The sequence below is a fragment of the Lissotriton vulgaris genome, chromosome 11 (genome assembly GCF_964263255.1).
Source record: "Lissotriton vulgaris chromosome 11, aLisVul1.2, whole genome shotgun sequence".
Lineage (NCBI taxonomy): Eukaryota > Metazoa > Chordata > Amphibia > Caudata > Salamandridae > Lissotriton > Lissotriton vulgaris.
In genome coordinates, this window is record NC_141699.1 from 1,001,470,643 (window position 1) to 1,001,490,977 (window position 20,335).

General features: G+C 46.4%; 1 protein-coding gene across 2 annotated transcripts in view; it reads left to right on the plus strand.

Annotated features, from left to right (window-relative positions):
- TMEM44 (transmembrane protein 44) overlaps positions 1–20,335 on the plus strand; it is a 151,486-nt gene that overhangs the window by 79,085 nt on the left and 52,066 nt on the right. For both annotated transcript variants that reach the window (XM_086944288.1, XM_086944289.1), the window contains exons 5-6: positions 7,773–7,859; positions 12,690–12,860. In XM_086944288.1, coding sequence (XP_086800414.1) covers positions 7,773–7,859; positions 12,690–12,860 — 258 coding nt within the window. The remainder of the gene's footprint in view (positions 1–7,772; positions 7,860–12,689; positions 12,861–20,335) is intronic.

Below are 20,335 nucleotides of genomic sequence, written 5' to 3' on the forward strand. Positions count from 1 at the left end.
TTCATGCACGCCCGTCCTCTCCCCTCCCTGTAGATGCCAGCCGCCAATGGGAAGTAGTGTGGCACAGCGGCCAGGCACTGGGTTCATAGTTCGATCCCCGGCGCTGGCAGCAGGTTAGCCCAGCATCATGTGACTCTGGGCAAAGGCTCGCTTAATCTTACCGATGGCCCCCGGTGCCTTGGCACCCTAGGGTAATTGTTCACGCTTTACAAATGTTGTATTTAATTTCATTTCACTGCATATTAATGAGGTAGGTCGCAATTTGCAACCCATTTGGAATCGCAGCCATCACAGAGATGGTGGCCTGCTGAGGTCAGCAGACAACCATGTCTGTAACTGCTTTTTATTATAGCAATCTTTTTTTTTTTTCATTCAGCCCGTTTTCCTTAAAGGAAAACAGGATTCATTTAAAAAATAAAAAATAAATTACTTTGTAGTTACATTTTTCTAAGACTAGGCAGTGGTCCACAAGACAACTCCATAGGCCCACTGCCTGCTCTTAAAAAAAATATTTGTTTTCCATTCTCATAGGGGAAAGGGTCACCTGGGGACCCCTTCCCGTTTGCCAATAAGTTACCTCCTCCTTCAAAGAGTCAATAAAATATAAATTTTTGCAAGCGTATTTTGGTTACAAAACATTCATACATCCCATTCAGATTCGGTATTTGGAAAGGACATCCTAAATACGCCCTTCCAAATACTGAATCGCAAACTGCGATTCGGTAAGGTGCTACCCAATCACAATTTGTGTCTTTCTCATATGTAAATGCATTTTATGCGGTCTGAAATGGCCCGATAGACTGTTTATGACCGCAAGAATGAAAAATTGTCTAGAATTCGCGACAAAGAATTTTCAATTCTATTAAGGACACGGAGGCGAGGATTATGCTTCTCTTATCTTTACTGACAAAACAGCAGCCAATAGAAACTTTAAACTTGCATGACCCCGGAAGGACAACCCCCTCCACTAGTCTGCACCAATCATTATCAAGTCCTGCACAATAATAGTCCATGTAAAACCGGAACCTTCCTCTTTCTTTGCGATGTCCTCCGCAGTCCAACCAAGACTGTAGCCCAACGTGGCAACTATCGCATTCTCTTGTCCGAAGGGGAAAACTGCTCCACAGCTGAGATCCAACTCAGTCCACAGGATTCGTATTCAGGTCTGTTTGTGCTGATCTCCTGAAACGAAAAAATATGTCGTAATGGCTATTCCAGTAATCAGGAATACAACAAGCCATAACATCATTTGGGTGGGAAAATATACATCACATCTTCAAACGATATATCAATTACATCATTGGCACCCGGGTGGGATAATCCTCGCCTCCGTGTCCTTAATAGAATTGAAAATTCTTTGTCGCGAATGCTAGACAATTTTTCATTCTATGTCAGTCCACGGAGGCTCTGATTATGCTAGTTTAAAGTGTCTCAACCACCACCGAGGCCACATCCACAATAGGTTTATGATAAAACGTTTTAAAAGTAGATTCAGAGGACCAATCAGCCGCAGTCATGATGTCCTGAAGCCGAGAACCGGCACCAAAGGATTTTGAGGCCATAGCCCCCCTCACAGAATGAGCTCCAAACTTGGAAGAATCAATACCCGCCAGGTTCAACAACCATGAAACCCACCTGGCCAGAGTAGCATTAGCGACTGGGCGGAAAGGTCTCTGTAGCGAAATCAATAATTGACCAAAATCATTCCTAAACTCTCTAGTACAATCCTCATATACTTTCAGACATTTCACTACACACAATTTGCTGTGGTGAGGAAAAGCAGGGTAAGAAATACATTTTGAGAGTGTTTTAGTACGTTTTGAAATAGTAAAGGAAACTCCCGTAGGAGTAAATACTCTACCTGCCAAATCCAGCGCTCGAATATCCGAGACTCGTCTACAAGAAATCAAGCATAGCAGCATCGTAAGCTTCGCTGAGAGTTGCTTCCTAGACAAACCCTCATTAGCCGGCCACGCCGACAAAAAACGCAAGATGATGGAAACGTCCCAAAGCTCCGTATACTTTGGTTGCGGAGGATTCAGCATTCGGATCCCCCTGACAACCCTACACACCAGAGGGTGTTCTCCGACAGGTCTACCATCCACGTGCGGGTGTCCCGCCGAAATAGCTGACCGGAAAGTGTTAACCGATCTGTATGCCAAGCCTGAACGAGCCAAATCTGACAAGAAATTTGCAATCATAGAGATCTGAGATCCCACCGGATCTCCCTGTCGCTCGTGACACCAACCAACCCATTGTCTCCAAGCAGACTCATATCGCTTATGGGTGGAGGCGCCCATGCCTGTGACAAGAAAAAGAGTGTCTTGAGAAACACCCGGCATTTGCCAATGTCTCCTGAAAGTCTCCACGCCATGAGAGACAACTGGTCCAGAAGGACCAGCGGATGTCGAAGGCCCACCGGATCTGTCAGAAGGTCTGGAAACGATGAGATCCGCACCGGGGGTGCGCACGACAGGCTCATCGCGACCGGAAACCACGCTTGGGTTTTCCAACACGGGGAGATCAATATCACTTCGGCCTTCTGTCTCCGGATCTGAGCAAGGACCCTCGGGATCATGATAAACGGTGGAAAAGCATAAAGAATGCCCATCGTCCATGACTGAAGAAAGGCGTCCGAGCTGATCGCCAGAGGGTCCGGACGCCAACTGAAAAAATTTGGTAACTGTCTGTTGAGCCGTGAGGCAAACAGATCTATCACACATGGACCCCACAGGTGGTCCAAGGCCTTGAATATTCTGGGATGCAGCATCCAATCACGTTGACTGAACCCGGAATGTATTCCGCTGTAACTGAAATCTGCCGATCCAGGCAATAATGCCAAAAGTCCTTGGCAATCTCCGCTAGGAGACGAGACCTGGTGCCCCCGAGGCGATTGATGTATCGTACCGCGGACACATTGTCCATGCGAAGTAGAATACAACACGAAATCTTCTGCGGGGAAAGTGTCCGTATTGCAAAAGAACCCGCTAGGAGTTCCAAACAATTGATGTGGAGTTTCAACTCGTCGCGGGACCAACGGCCCCCGGTCTCCACCGAGCCGCAACGGGCTCCCCATCCCCATCGACTCGCATCCGACTCTATCACAACCTCTGGGGTGGCAGCAAAGATGGCTCTGCCGTTCCAGGCTTCCAGATGCTCCAACCACCAGTTCATCTCCGTGCGTGCGTCCGTCGATAGTCGAACCTGCTGGGCGTAAGTCACACCCTTGCGAAGATGCAAGGCCTTCAATCGTTGCATCGCCCTGTAGTGCAAGGGACCCGGGAAGATCGCTTGGATGGACGAGGCCAACAGTCCCACCAGGCGAGCCAAAGTCCTCAAGGAAATTGTCGGAGATGTCAACGCTCTCCTCAACTCCTTCTTGATCGCCAACCTCTTCTTGAGTGGGAGGAGCAATTGGGCCTTCACCGAATCTACCCGGAATCCCAAGAACTCCATTGTTTGTGAAGGTGTCAGAATGGACTTCTGCAAATTCAACAGGAACCCCAGGTCCTGAAGTAGACAAATTGTCCAAGACAAATGGAGGGATACTATCTCCGGAGAGGACCCCAGAATCAGGATGTCGTCCAGGTAGATGATCATCCTCACTCCCCTCTCCCTTAAGTACTGAACCACAGGTTTCATCAGTTTGGTGAAACACCAAGGAGCGGATGAGAGGCCAAAAGGCATGGCGGCAAACTCGAACCACTTGTTGCGCCATTGAAATTGAAGAAACCGTCGATGCGGTGGAAAAATGGGCACCGTCAGGTAAGCGTCCTTCAAATCTAGACGTACCATCCAATCGTGTTCCAACAGGATGTCTCGCAGTAGGTGTATGCCTTCCATTTTGAAGTGTCGATACACCACCCATGCGTTGAAATCCTTTAGGTTTAAAACAAATCGAAAACCCTGGTCTTTTTTGGGGACCACGAAGACCGTGCTCAGAAAGCCGTGAGCATGTGGCAAAGATTCCACTATCGCCCCTTTCTCGAGCAAGTCCAGCACCTCCCTGTCTATGAAACTCTGTTCTAGTAGGGAAAAATGCAGTGGCGCGGGCGCTTGACGCTGCGCGGGGGAGGCATAAAACTCTATCTGATACCCTTGGACTGATTGTAACACCCAGGGATCTGATGTCAGTTCTCGCCACCTGTGGACAAACCAAGCCAGTCTGCCTCCCACCTTGTGATCTGTTGCACAAAGAATATGTACCTGAATAGGAGTTGTCTCCAGAGTTGTGTTGCTGTCCTCTGTAATTTCTTCTCTGTCCTCCGCCACGACCTCCCCGATTACGGGAGGGGTAGAAATTGGGGCGTCGATATCCTCTGCCTCTCTGTTCGCCTCCACGTGAGGTCTGATTGGAACCTCGGCCGGACCCTCGACCTCGCTGGCGTCCGGCCCTGTCAAAAACACCGGTGTGAAGCACCCTCTTTATTGTGGACTGCGCTTTGTCAAGCGCTGAAAAGGTGGCTACGTATTTGCCCATTTCTTTCACGAATTTGTCTCCGAAGAGCATGCCATTAGCCATGGAGCCAGGTTCGTTGGTGGCCATCTCCGCCAATTGAGTCGATGCGCATCAGAAACGAGCGCCTCCGCTCAGTAGACAACGCCACATTCGCGTTCCCCAGGAAGCACATAGCGCGCTGGGCCCATTCCATGACGTCCGAGGTGTCCAAAGGCACGCCCTGTTCTTTGGCCTTGACTGCCGCCTCAAGAATCTTAGTAAGGGGTCCAGAGACGTCCAGAAGCTTGTCCTGGCACCCCCGCCAAGCCCTATCCAGTCCCTTCTTAGGGTCCTTGGCAAACTTCCTCATGAATGCAGTCATAGTGGGGTCAAGGTCCGGAGTATCCGCCACCTTCCCCGTCACTGAAGGTCTGGGGCATTCTGATCTCAGAGTGGCACGAACCCCACTCTCAAATCCCTGGCGCAAATTGTTAGTGACATAATGCGCAACTTCGGCACAAGGCACCCATTCCGTGGATCTAGGGTGAACTATGTTATTGGGGTCAAAAAGCAGGTTCCTCGGGACCTGGCTATCGTCCGCCTTGTAAGCTGTATGTTTAGTTTTCCTAAACTCCTTTCTAGGAGCTAAAGAATCTACTTCTGAGTCGGAAGTGCCAGGCGGCGTCGAGGAGGAGTCCCCAGAGGTCTGAACGGCCATAGAGCCATGGTCCCTCATCACTGACTTAGCCATCTCCGCTATCCTATGGGCTTGGGGTTGATCAGAGGCATCCCCCTTACGTGAGGTCTTACTCTTCCTCTTGCCTGAGTGATGGGGCTTTGTAAAAGGCTTTAACGCCTTAATCAGGGCCTTACTTACAGAGCTCTGGTCGTGGGTAGCCAGAGCCTCACCTAAATTCTCCTCCAATAATTCTTCTTCAGGCTCATACTCATGATACTCATCAAATTCGACCCACTGGCCGTCCTCCTCGGCGTAATACGCCATATCCGATGCACAGGAGGTATGGAGGAGCTTAAGGGGGGAAGTAACCCAGGGGTGTTGCCTCTACACACACACAAGCAACTCAGTTGCCACACACACCAAAGAGGCAGATCGATTTATGGTGGAAGGAGACCCCTTGACTTCACAGAAAACTCCCCTCGAGCAAAGCTCTGCTCCGGACACGCTCCGGTCGGCGTTAGATTGAGGCCAGAGATTTATGCAGACAACAGCGCGCCAAACGCGAGGAGCCGGTAAACTAAAAGCAAAACTCGGCACCTCGCGCATGCGCGTATAACCTGGGGCACACACTCGACTGCTCTCTGTGCGCGGCGAAGCCGCGTCTGCCTCCTCCTGCTCCACCGCCCCCTAACGCGCACAATCACACAGCGCACTTCGTCGGGCGGTGGACCGGGTCCGAAAAACCCCTCAAACCGAGCGAAAAACGGTCGCAAGGCGCAAATACAGAAGCGCAATCACCATATCCACGATCGTGTACACATACACACGCGATCACCTGAAAATCGTCACACACCATAAACCCTCATTCCATCTCAAAATAAGGGAAAGGCACTTAACTCGCTGCTGCAGCAGCAAAGAAAGAGGAAGGTTCCGGTTTTACATGGACTATTATTGTGCAGGACTTGATAATGATTGGTGCAGACTAGTGGAGGGGGTTGTCCTTCCGGGGTCATGCAAGTTTAAAGTTTCTATTGGCTGCTGTTTTGTCAGTAAAGATAAGCGAAGCATAATCAGAGCCTCCGTGGACTGACATAGAATGCTTTGTACATGTGGCCCTCAGTTTTAAAAGTGCGTGGCATATCCCTGTAAAACGGTCTCCTAAACCGGAGGTCTGATTACACAGCAATTTAACTAAGTAAATCCTTCCATCTAGTGGTCACTTCTAGAACTTCTTTCAGTTGACGATTTCAGAGCCTGAGGAAAGAAACAGTATGCTTCTCTGAAACAGTCTGCTTTAATTGCTTAACAGTCGACCATAACACGCCCTCCAATTTCAGTCTTAACCCCTTCGGCGCTGCACACATTTTCGCCTTGTGCGGGTGATTGAAATAGTGGTCGGGATTCCGTCGGTCCCCAGCCGTCCTCCGCACACGCCCACCATGACTCATGACGACCGGGGGCCATCATTTCAATTATTCCTCCGTTTTATCCAATATTATTCATCCTTTTTCTCCCTTTTTATTCAATTCATTTTACTCATTTTCGCCTTTGTTCATTTTCTGTTAATATTGGATAAAACTGAGGAATAATTGAAAAAGTTTATTATGAAATGTAATTCATTGGATTCATTGGATATTGGCTGTGCAGCTTGATGGGGATCGCAATGTGGTGCCCTCGTGTTCCTACTATGTTGCAGCGCAAGTGGACGGAGAGCAGAGCAAGCGAGCACGCCTACAAGGTTAAAATTGGAGAGTACAAGATAAGGAATACAAGTAATAATTTGAGTACAGAGGTGTGCATCTCACCACCATCTACTTGTCGTTTAGGTGATAGCATATGTTCATCTTTCTTTTTCGGGGATATTTGCAATAGAAAAAGCAAGCTTTAACATTCCAATGGGCCCGGCTAGCATGGCGGGAATGTCAGCAATCTAAACAATTGCAGCACAATTGCATGCATGTGTTGTTTATGAAGTCGAAAATTGCCAAGACCTTTTACTGCTGGCCATAATTGAAAGTGATGTCTGTGTCTTTGGGCACAATGGATCCCTGGACCGTATGGAGCGCATTTACCTCTGGCAACAGCCACCTAGGCTGTCTGTAGTCGGACACTAAAAATAACCATCAGACCAGCTTCCACGGCGTAACTTCTTCCCTTTGCCAGTGCTGGTTTACTAATCTGTGACAACTACCTAGGTTTGAGGGAAGTCTTCATCGACTTGAGCCTCTCTTGGGTCTGCAAGACTCTTCTTTCTTTTATAAATCAGGCTGCTTCATTTGCACTGCCAAGAAAATATTCTGGTTTCTTTCAGGTTTTGTTTCAAAGAATCCTGCAATTGCTCTCAACTGTAGAAGATATTTTGTAAATATGCATATATTTTGCTGGTTGATTTAATGTACAGAGCTATATAAAGATGGCTTGCTTATCTTTAGAAGTGACCTAAAGAACTGACTATCTAAGCTCGTACAAGCCTAGGCTGGCTGAGGTGCAGGATGTGATGTCCATGAAAAAGAATTGTCCATGATTGTTAGAAATGTCTTGTTTTTCGGATTCCACCGAATGCAGATGTTAAATATTAGGATGCACTTGGCTTTTAACTCAGCTCAGCGGCATCTGCTCGGCTGTCCTGTATTGACTGTGTTGGTTTTCTTGCAGGAAAGCACTGAGATCATAGGGTTCACGCTGGGCATGGTGGCCGTAATCGTCTCGTGGACGTCTAGAGGGCCTTTGCTTACAAAAGTGGTAAGTGTGAGATAGTAGGTGAAATATTCGTATTTTATTTGAAACCTATGAGATGCATATTAATGAGACGAGTTTGCTTTTGTTAAATCCTGTGATCTAAAATATGTCTTTTGTTACATTGCGTGGTTTGGTATTATGGCACGTGCCCATTGGGCGAGTTAAGGCCATAGCTTCTGGGCACCACCAGTAGGGCAAGGAGTGAACTTCACAGAAACGTACTGGGCTCTGAACTCCTGGTTACGCTCTGTTCCTGCCACTAGCTCGATGTATACATATACTACAGTAACAAGGCCCGTATCAGTCTTACTAAAGGGCAAGAGCTCAGGAGCAGTCACTACCCTTAACTGATATCCATGTGGGTACACCTGCCCTGGAGAATGACTCCATACATAAGCCATTTGAAGGCCTCCAATGGTGTCCATTGGCCTTCAATTCTTTTAATCTGCCTTGCATGTTGTGCATGCAAACTGCATCTGACTAGTTTTGGGGCTATGTGGAATGAAGGCCAATAAACAATGGTTCATCGCTTTAGCAAGTAGGAGACTATCTCAACGTCCCAGGTGTCCACGGAAGCCTCCAAAGCAGAATTTCTGTACTCCCTGAAACACCAAAATGTATGAACCCCCAAGTATTAACAGCCCGATTCATCATTGTGAAGTTTTGCGAGTCTGAAATAGCGATTAATAAGGAATCGCTATTCCAGACTCGCAAAACGGGATTCATGTAGGAATCGCAATATTTTTTGCGATTCCTACAGGTTCCTTATTTGCGATTAGCTAATTGCTAATCGCAAATAAGGAATAACTCCCCATTCGTTCCTATGGGCCTAAAGGCCCATAGGAATGAATGGGGAGCCATTCCTTATTTGCGATTAGCAATTAGCTAATCGCAAATGAGATTGCGATTTCAAGGGTGCAGGGGTGTCCAAAGGACACCCTGTAACACCCCTGAAATGTAGATTCACACAGATGTTACACACACACATGTCCAAAGGACATGTGTGTGTGTAACATGCAACTTAGAAAAATGCACTTAAATGCTTTTTTCTAAGTTTTCGCTATTTACCACGAGGTTTGACTTCGTGGTAAATAGCAGTTCTAAATTGCGAATTCGCAATTTTCAAATGTTTCAAGAATAGCATTTAAGGAATCTCTAATAGAGATTCCTTAAATGCTATTCCTCTCAAATTTGCGAGTTCTTAAATAGCGAATTTTGCATTTGGGATGATGAATCCCAAATGTAATAATTGCACTCGCAAAGGGCCAGATTCTCAGAATCTGGCCCTTTGCGAGCGTGATTTTGTTTCATGAATCTGGCTGTTTATGACTTATTCTCCACTGGTTCAATCTCCCCCATGAGCCACCTTTTGTCTAAACTACCTTCTGCACCCACATTATCCTGTTGCTCAGGAAACAACTAAAATCTTACCTGAACGTTCCCCCTCCCACTGAACACAATGTCTAATCCATAATCTTGTGTTAAGTGCATTACTACTCCACGGTGGTCTAATGACACTCTTGTTTCTTGCCAGTGCTGTCTTCCTTATTTGTAAACTTTGCTAGATTCTTGTGAAGCGCTCTAATACCCCATGGCAAAGCAGGACTATATAAAACTGTTGAATGAATAAATACATTACTAAAGGCTTTCTTGTAGAAGTTAGCTGATTTAAGATTAGAGTCTGTTCCTAGAATGTATTCCATCCAAGCGTTAATATTCCATCGCCATCACTGGTGATTTCAGCTGCAAAGTTACGAGCCATTACACAATTACACTGAATGGACGATTCTTCTGCAAGTTTGCAACATCAAGTCCTAACCCAAGCTCCGTTAACCCCTTCACAGCGGGGGTAATTCCCCCGCTGTGCTGGGGGGCGGGGGCGCGCACAGTGCCCCCGTGCTCATGACGAGCTCAGCTCGTCATGAGGCACAGTGCTCATGTGCTCATGAGAGCTCAGCTCGTCACAGCCACACCCGTTCCTGTGGAACGTTCAGCACAGCGGGGGAATTATGCCCGCGTGTGAGCGCTCCACGGCTCATGACGAGCTCAGCTCGTCATGAGCACCGGAGCACCGTGCCTCATGACGAGCTGAGCTCGTCATGAGCATGGAAGGCGTTAAATACACATACTACCGTACACATTTGTAGTTTAGTTAGCTTCAATGCTGCTATCAGCCACAGTAAAACCATGAAAATAGTAAAGGTGGTCGGAGCTCGCAGAGTTTCACTCTGTGGAATTCCACGGAGTACCATGAAAGCTCTGAGAATCTGCAGAGTTCTGCAAGCAGCGTTGTGCTGATTTTTAGCGCTGGGAGCTTGTTCTGCATTGTTAAATTGGTGCAAAAAGGCACCATGTGGTGCACAAGAAGGCGCTCCTTCTTACTGCCTCTTGAGTAGATTTTCTACTCGAGAGGCAGCTTTCTGAATGCGAATAGTAGTGACTTGTCGGAACCGCCACGTTGAGAACTTGCATCTGAACGTCTCACTCACGCTTGCCAACGTAACATTGGTGAGCCGCACATGAGAAACTCCACTGCATGGTGGTTGGTGGAGTTTTGCCAGAATCCCAGGCAGAGCTCGCAAGGCTGTCAACTGTGCCAGCTGAGTGGTGTTTACCGCTCACCCCTAGAAAATAGCTACAGAATGAAGATATTTTCAATCAAACTATAGAGATGCATATTATGTAAAATGGCCACCTGTAAGGCTCTCCTGCACCCATAAACCTATTTTTCTTTTGTTCATTTAGGTTCCTCCTTTAACCACCCTCTTTCCATGGGGCGTGAGATACTGCACTCTTGCATGTCAACAATAGCTTTCAAGTACGTTAAAGATGCAGGTTGCTTAAGGGCATCTATGGTATCTGTAGCTGGAGGCCCCTGAAAGCAGACCAAAACACCAGTACAGTATACATGGCTTAAGGTGTATATGTAGTGCCTCTTGCATTCCTACAACGAGACGGGATATATCCGAGGTTTTGGGAATTACCCATGAATAGCTCTATCTACCATGGACCAGTTTTAACCAGGAAGTAAAGTTTGCATTGTGTAAAACTGAGGTGAATTACTGGTATAGTGGTCATGTCACTCTGTCATCACAGACAGTTTTCCAGCCATGGGCTTTGATGTGATAACATAATCCATTCTGGGTGGTTTATCCTAGGTTTACTGCCAGTGTCCTAATTGGTGAAAATTACAAAAAACATTTTGATGGAGAGAATGTAGATCAATGTCTTACATTCACCCCAGTACAAGGATCTGGGCCTAAATCCATCGTTTTTTGCACTCCACACCACCCTGGGTTAGATAATGGCTTTATGCAAATCAGCTCTGACCCTGTGCCCCATGGGAACAGTCCAGTCCGAACTACACAGCCATATCTTTCCCAGACCGGAATCAAGCATCCGAGGACCGGACCGGTTTCGAGGTAACAACTCATCAGCCCGGCTAGCTTGACTCCAGTGGTGTGGAGGCTCTGGGACCCACGTCTGAGCTACCCCAGTACACTCGGGGAGAAAATTACAAAAAACAATTTGATGGACAGAATGTAGATCAATGTCTTACATTCACCCCAGTACAAGGATCTGGGCCTAAATCCATCGTTTTTTGCACTCCACACCACCCTGGGTTAGATAATGGCTTTATGCAAATCAGCTCTGACCCTGTGCCCCATGGGAACAGTCCAGTCGGAACTACACAGCCATATCTTTCCCAGACCGGAATCAAGCATCCGAGGACCGGACCGGTTTCGAGGTAACACCTCTCATCAGCCCGGCTAGCTTGACTCCAGTGGTGTGGAGGCTCTGGGACCCACGTCTGAGCTACCCCAGTACACTCGGGTAGAAAATTACAAAAAACAATTTGATGGACAGAATGTAGATCAATGTCTTACATTCACCCCAGTACAAGGATCTGGGCCTAAATCCATCGTTTTTTGCACTCCACACCACCCTGGGTTAGATAATGGCTTTATGCAAATCAGCTCTGACCCTGTGCCCCATGGGAACAGTCCAGTCCGAACTACACAGCCATATCTTTCCCAGACCGGAATCAAGCATCCGTGGACCGGACCGGTTTTGAGGTAACACCTCATCAGCCCGGCTAGCTTGACTCCAGTGGTGTGGAGGCTCTGGGACCCACGTCTGAGCTACCCCAGTACACTCAGGGAGAAAATTACAAAAAACAATTTGATGGACAGAATGTAGATCAATGTCTTACATTCATCCCAGTACAAGGATCTGGGCCTAAATCCATCGTTTTTTGCACTCCACACCACCCTGGGTTAGATAATGGCTTTATGCAAATCAGCTCTGACCCTGTGCCCCATGGGAACAGTCCAGTCCGAACTACACAGCCATATCTTTCCCAGACCGGAATCAGTGCAAAAAAACAATGGATTTGGGCCCAGATCTTTGGACTGGGGTGAGTGTGTGACATTGATCCACATTCAGTCCATCACCTGTTGTTTTTGCAGTGTCCTAATTGGTGGCAGTGATTTGTAAGCCTAATGGGTGAGTCTGGAAACATTGTATATAATGACATTGAGTGAGGTGGCCACCCTCAACTAGATACAAGAGTCTATTGTCAATCTTTAAGGGCACTGTCTGTGTGTTGATTCCATGAAACAATCCAGAAAATATCCCCAGATTGTCTTTCTACCTGCCTCAATTCGCAAGAAGAGTAGAGAATGACCAGAGTTTAGAGTGGGCAAAATACAGAATCTTCCCCAGATCACAACCAGGCGTCCTTTGCTGATGTATTGTTGCTGTCCCTATCCATCACCAAACCACTACAAAGGCATTTGCAAATGTGTAATTGTTTTGTTTTTTGTTTAACAGTGTAAAGGAAAGTCCTTTCCAGGGATGCAGCTTTGGGCCAACTTCTGTTCAGTGATGGCCAGCCTTCTGTACGCGGCTGCTATTATGGCCCACGACCGAAAGGCTGAGTACTTCATCCGAGCAACGCCTTGGTTCCTAATTTTCCTGGGTTCTGCTGCTCTCGATGTTGCTGTATCCTTTACTGTACTTTGCTGCATGGAATATGAGTGCTGGACTACAAGAATAAGTGGTAGCTTAGAAAACATTCTGATTGCTTTACACATAAGGCTTGCTGAAGTGTATCAACATAGCAAACTATGGCAGAAAGAGGCCAAAGTCTTGTGATCTGTGACTGAACTTCCACACGGTCTCCTGAACAGGTGGGTTACATGGGTAAACCATTCTTCTGCCTAAGGGCAAACAGTAGCACCCCTTTACATTGGCTTATCTTCAGGGATGTGGCGGGGGAATGTAATAACAAGTTAAACAATAATATCATTATGAAATAAACTAGTAAATTATCAACCCCCCTTAGAGCGAAAATGTTTTAACTTCATGCCTAAAAAATGAAAAACATTTAGCAAATGGTTCAAAAGTTGTTTAAGAAGCATTGCCATAAACCTCAATGGTAGAATGTTGCTTTAATATAAATTAAATTGAAAGACAAACATTTTTAATAAAAAAACAGACGGAATATTCTCAGGGTACTTATCCATAACCTACGGCTCAGGCTAGGCTAAACCGTAGTGTTCACATTAAGATTGGGGGAAGGGCGAATAAATAATTTTTCTACTCCCTTACAGCGCAGTGAACAGAAACAAAGTGACCAGGTGTACGGTGCTAAAGATCAGGGCCGGACTGTGAACCAAAACCGGCCTTGGCAAAGTGCTCGGCCGGCCCCCCTACCCACTCGGGGGCCATGGAGGTGCCGCCGAGCTCTTTGCCGGGGCCGGTTTTCGGCCGATTTTGTTACAGGGCCGATTTTGCAGCTATGCTTTTTTGGGCCCCCAGGGGCCCAAAACCGGCCCCCACTCTTGCGGCGCACCGGGGGATTGCCCGGTGTCTGCAACGGCCAGTCCGGGCCTGCTAAAGATGGTGCCTCAGATGCTTCCACTGGTCTAAATCAAGAACCTGGAAACTCTTGGTAAACAAAAACTCTCAATCTCAAACTCCAGCCAGTAGAAGGTGCCTTTTAATGGGCAAGGTTTGTTGTGAATGTGTTGTATGCTCATTGGCTTCTCCCTATAGAGATCTCCTGGGTCTTGCGCAGATCTTGTAGTCACTACTGAGAACTTGCCTACAGTGAGGGCTCCACATCCTCGTATTGCGGTCTCCGTAGCCTGGTCTGGACAGTTTTTGGCAGATGGCTTTACCTTGCCTAGGCCAATGCTTCCACCAATCTTGTCAGAATGTCTTTCACAGATCAGTACCACTTGGTTGCCTACATGCAAGCATGTATGTGGTGTATTGTGCATTCCAAGCTCTGTACAAGATCAGTCAGTGATGCAGTTTACGAGTCAATAGAGAGGTACCTGGCTTATGAGAGCAGGCGTCGACTGTTACTGCATTGTTATGCTGTGCTCTTTAAAATGAAATACACTGTATTTCACTATCAGAACACACATCTGTACATGTTCTACCTTTCACTTAAAAATCAATGAATGCGTCCTCTAATCTTAGAGGGCGACCCTCTGGGCGCGGCTTTATGAATCGCGTGTGCGATTAATGCTCGTTCATCATATGTATCCAACAATGATTTTAGAAACAGTTCTTCATTTGATAATGATCATTTTTTATTCCAAACATGAATATATCCTTCTGTATGTTCTATTTTTTACTCTCCTTAGAATTTCTCAGATTATTTAATGATGTTCCCAATGCACTTCGTGCCACCCTGGGCACTTCATCAGGGGTATCTAAATGAAAACAAGGTGTGCTGAAATGAGGATCCACACTTTAAAAAAATGATAAGCTTTGTCATGTTCAGCAATAAGATTCAATTGTGTCTGTGCTAAATCGTTGTTCCGGTGTGGTATAAAGGCAAGTGACAGTGACATATATACAATTGTAGTTTCATGCTGTGGACGTCCTGTTAACATCGGGTGAATCGAACAAGGTGCAAAAAACCGGAAACTCGCGAACTGTGTCAAAGCATGTTAAATAACATCTGATTCATAAATGCGGGTGATGGCATGTTGTTACCAACATGCATACTCGGCTGGACGTGAGTTTTAACGCCATCGGTGGTTGATTAAAAATTTGTGAGGTGACTGGACTGTACGTACAGTAATTACGACCATTGCTATGGTTGAGTGCTCAAGTGTGCGTATTAAAATGATACAGTGCCCGATTTGAAATGCGGCGTGATTCGACAAAGTAAAAGTCAATAAGGTTAACTGGCAAGTAGTGCTGACGGCACTATATCGGGGTAACGATGTTTCAAAAACAAATAAAGAGTCATGCCTCTCGGTAAATTATGAACGGGATCTTACCTTCTAAATCGAGAACACCCGCATAGGCAGTGTGTTGTAGTGTTCGAGATAAGCCCCATTGAACTCTGGCGTCTTATAAGAAAATAGACAACGGATTCTCAACTCTTGTATTGCTAACTGGTGTATCAGTGTGGGCGCCATCTTGTAGTGAATGTGTGTGATCGGAACAAAGTTCTAAGTTCTCAAAGTATCCACAGTTAATTGTACTCGCGCATAAAAACTAAAAACCACTGCACACTGCCCACAGGGGTACCTTGGGCCTACCTTAGGGGTGACTTGCATGTAATAAAAGGGAAGGTGAGGGCCTTGCAAGTGGATGCCCTTGTAAGGCCAACATGGCAGTAGAGGCTGCTCACAGACACTGCAGTGGCAGGTCTGAGACCCCTGTTGAAAGGGTGCTTGTGTGGGTGACACAATCAGTGCTGCAGGCCCACTAACAGCAGTTGATTTACAGGGACTGGGCACACACATTGCACTGAACTAGGGACTTAGTAGTAAGTCAAACAAGCCAATCATGGGAACACCAATCCATATTCACAATTTGGCAGGTCTTGACATTAATAGGAGACGGATTGCGCTCCTCACTGAGTATAGGGAATTGGCAGAAAGGGAGATCCCATTCCTTAGTAAATACGCAACAACCCACCGTTATGGAGAAGGGGAGAGACCAGGCCGAGTGCTAGTGCAAATGCTTAACCCCATTTATAGTAAGACATACATCACGGAGTTGCGGTCTGCTTCTGACGACGTTCTTACAGACCCCACTGAGATTCGTGAGGAATTCATAGAGTACTACACCACCCTATATACCTCCAGAGCAGTGTAAGATCCGACTGCACAAGAAAACTATCTATCTAAAATTGAGCAGGTATATCTGGAGAAAAATATCCAAGAATTCTTAGCTGAACCTTTTTCAGAAGAGGAAACATAAGTGCAATAGATGCCCTCAATGGATCCACGTCTCCCGGCCTGGATGGCTTTACTGGAGATTTTTATAAAACCTTCAAGCACTTTTTGGTACCTAAGCTCCTAGAGGTCTACGCTGAGGCCCTGGAAGCAAACATACTTCCACCCACATTGCGAGAAGCTGTCATGGTCTTACTTCCAAAACCCGGCAAAGACCCTTCCTTAAGAGGCACGTATAGACCATTTTCCCAACTAAACTTAGATTATAAAATCCTGGTACAATGGTATCCCTCCGCCTTTCTCTGCTCGTGGACTCCATCATTGCCCCGGCTCAATCAGGCTTTGTCCCACATCGATCCACCTCATTAAATCTCAGGACATTCTTTTTGGTCTAACACCGAATAAACCCAGAAGTTCCAGCCGCTGCTATTTTACTTGACGCAGAAAAGGCGTTTGACTCCTTGGAGTGGCCTTTCTTCGTATCCATAATGCACAGGATGGGCATGCCCAACAGCTTTGTAGCACTGACGGAACTGCTCTATAGAAGCCCCACTGCGCGGCTACGTTTGAACGGTACGCTTTCCCACCCATTTTTTTTGTCTCGTGGTACCAGGCAGGGTTGCCCTATGTCGCCCCTTTTATTTATCCTTGCCATGGACCCTTTAGTTCGTCACTAGAAAAACACTTACTACGTGGGCTCCAATTCAACACTGGTCCCCTCCTGGTCTCTTTATATGCAGACGATGTAGTTTTGTATGTACAAGAGGCCCGAACCAATTTAGACCCCCTAATACGGGAAATACTCCGGTTCTGACAACATTTTGGACAAGGAATAAATTTGAGCAAATCGGTCATATTTCCTCTAACCCCCAGCCCTACAAGATGGGAATGTGAATTCCCCATGGAATGGTGCACAGATTCCACTATATATCTAGGTATCCACATTCATCTAGACACTGATCAAATAATCAGACTTAACTATGGCCAGGCCATGAACACACTCGAATCCCAGATTGAGAAAAGGCTGCGACTCCCTCATTCCCTGGTGGGCAGGGTAGCTCTGATTAAGATGATTGTGCTCCCGAAATTTTTATATCTTTTTAACAACATTCCTATTCCCCTTCCTAATCGTTTTTTTTAACCATTACGTATGATTGTGATTACATTGACATGGGGATGTAAGCATCCCCGGGTACCGTGTCAAATCCTGACTCTCCCATATGATCGGGGAGGGTTCGGGGTCCCAGATCTCAAACTTTATTACTTAGTGACCCAGTGCAGTTATGCGTACGCCTAGTACCACCCAGATGCTAGAATACCATATTTATGTCCCGAGGCAGATTTGCTTCTCCCAGACGCACTTAATGTAATGCTCCCCAGTGGAGATGCTAGGGACCCCAAAGACATCCAAACAGTTTCCACAACGAGTTGAGCCTGGGACAAGCTTCATCGCATCATGGGTGCCCCTATCTTGTATACCTCTGCTCTCCCGCTCCCCAACGTGTGCTTGCTTTCGATAACAAGAGACTTATACAACGCACACTTGGTAACTTTGACATTAGCAAATTCGGGGACTTATTTCCTGAAGGCCACATATTTTCCGTAACAGAGAAGGGGAGATTTGCGACGGCCTCTTTCATGGTCAGATTTGTCCTGGGCAGGATACGTTCTGCTTCACGGGTGCTATTCCCCACCTTTCCACTTGAACCCGAGTCCTTCTCCCCACTCACGACGATCATAGAGAGCTCGGACAAGGTTCACCTCCTATCAAAATTATATCGTGCTTGCTCCACTGACAAACCTATTAATGACATCGGGGTCCGCCTGGCCTGGGAGGTAGATCTAGGGCATCCAAATCTGGATGAGCAATGGGAAAAGTGCTGCGAAACGACTAAACACATATCACTGAATGGCCGACACAAACTAATCCATTACAAATTTTTACACAGACTATACTTCACCCCTGTGAAGTCTCACAAGATAGATCCGAGCAGACCACATCTTTGCCCTAAATGCAGCTCACCACAGGCAGACTTTGCTTACCTCGCATGGAACTGCACTAAGCATGGGCGAATTTTGCGAATCTCGCGTTCGCGAATTTTGCGGATTTGCGAACTCGCAATTCGCAAAATCCGCGAATTCTCGCGAATTTGCGGATTTTTTTTTGTGTGTTCGCGCGGGTTTCTGCCAGTTCGCGAGGGTTTTGTACAATTTCGCAAACGCGAACTTACCTGTCAGGTCGCAAGTTTCGCGAACTTGTTGTTTCTACGTGTCCAGCCTGTTTGGGACACTCTTCTTCATCACTGCCACTCTCTGTCACCACTGCCACTCTCTGACTACTCATGCCACCCTCTGGCCCACCCATGCCACCCTCGGTTTCATCACAGCACCCTCTGGTTGTCCAGTCAGTGTACATTATTGTGGCAAAGCAAGCACACCTTCCCTGCCTCAAGTGACCTGAATTAATTTGGGGCTGATTAATGTGTCACAGAATACTTTTTTAGCTGGCACCTGCTTCCTTAGTGCTTCCTGATTAGTGATCTTTTGCACTTGCTAAGTGCTTTCATTGTTGCAAAATTAGTTACAACACCTGCCCTGCCCCAACTGACAATAATGAATTAGGGGCTGATTAATGGATTTGAACTTCCAGCCTGGCTCCTGCTTGTCTCCCTTAGCTGTAATTCAGGACCTTTGTGGCATATGTGTAACTATTCTGAGGTTCAGAGCAGGGTCACATAATAGTTGCAACTGGCAACTGAACTCTGGAGGGGCCCCTCAGGAAATGGCTACTAATGATGAGCCTGAACTTTTGAACCTGGTAAGTAGTTTCAGTTTTGCTAAGATCGTATTTCTGCAATTTTGCGCTTATTCGCGGGGCGCGAAGTTGTACTGGGAAGCCGCGAACTCACGCGAACAGTGCGAGCAAGCCATAAAATCCGCTGCTCGCGGATTTGCGGATTTTGCGGGAGATTCGCGAATCTCGCGGATTGCGAATTTACCGAAAATCCGCAAAATCCGCGAGCGAAACGGATTTTCCGCCCATGCTTAAACTGCACAAAACTACACCCATACTGGGAATCGGTGCACAAAACACTGGGTGACATGGTAGATCTTCACCTCACCCCACCCCTGAAGTGGTCTTATTGGGATATGTTTTCAATTTCCCTAAAGGTATGCGGAAATTTATTGCGGTAGGTTTGCTATTGGCGAAAAGGGAAATGCCATACACTGGGACCGGAGGGCTGTGCCGACTGTGCAAAAATGGTTGACCAGTTTGACATATTGTAGCACAAATAGTGAAATGTATGCCAGCACCATATCACGCAGCTCACGCCCCAAAGATATTTGGGGACCACTCAGAAATTATATAACTGTCACACCTGGTGACTGGGACGCCATTGGAACAGGGTAGAGTCCCAACTGGAGTAAGGTGACATGTTGATTATTAACTCTACGTTAATTAGTATCTTTTGAGGGATCAACGTTTCATGCAGGCGGGGAGGAGGAGAGGGGTTTGAAGTAACAACCATTGCGCAAAGAGGAGCAAAGCCTTGTGAAATACGGTTGTATATGATGTAGATTTGGCCTTATACCTATATACAAATGTTTATTGACAATGAGCACTCATGTATCATTTGTTGTAAAACGGTAAATAAAGTTTTTAAAAAAAGGATGGCGGGTCTAACAAATAGTAAAGCTAGAAATCGCTTAGAAATGTCCCCTCTGTATCTGGACTATCTTTCTTTAACAATCTCTAACATTGTAATTTCCAGTGAGTTTGTACACACACGCACACACACATCAGGACTGCTGCCCTACTTGTATATTTAGACAGTTAGTGCAGGTAAATACAGAATCTAACTGAATTTTTTGGTTTGAATTATAAATGTGTAGGTATAATTCTGTCTTCATGGACATCATCTATGTGTCTAAGAATTATTTAGGAGATGGAACTGACACAGAGGAGCCCCATGAGTGCAACAAAAATAGAGAGCTGAATAGCACATGGAGTCTGCGATGCCACAGAAGGTTTGAAGGAAGACAAGCTCACACCACGGAAAGTGCAGAAGTCTGTCACCCAATCCCCACAAACATGGTCATAGATTTCACAGAAGATCGATCCCATTTCTTCTTCCAATTTATTGATAAACTTTGGTCACCCAAATAATTTATGGGGGCATTCTACTTCCAGCTGCTCAAACAGTGCACTGTTCAGGTATGATAATTTGTGTGGTCAGTTTATTTAGTCCCTGTATGCCAAAGTGTACC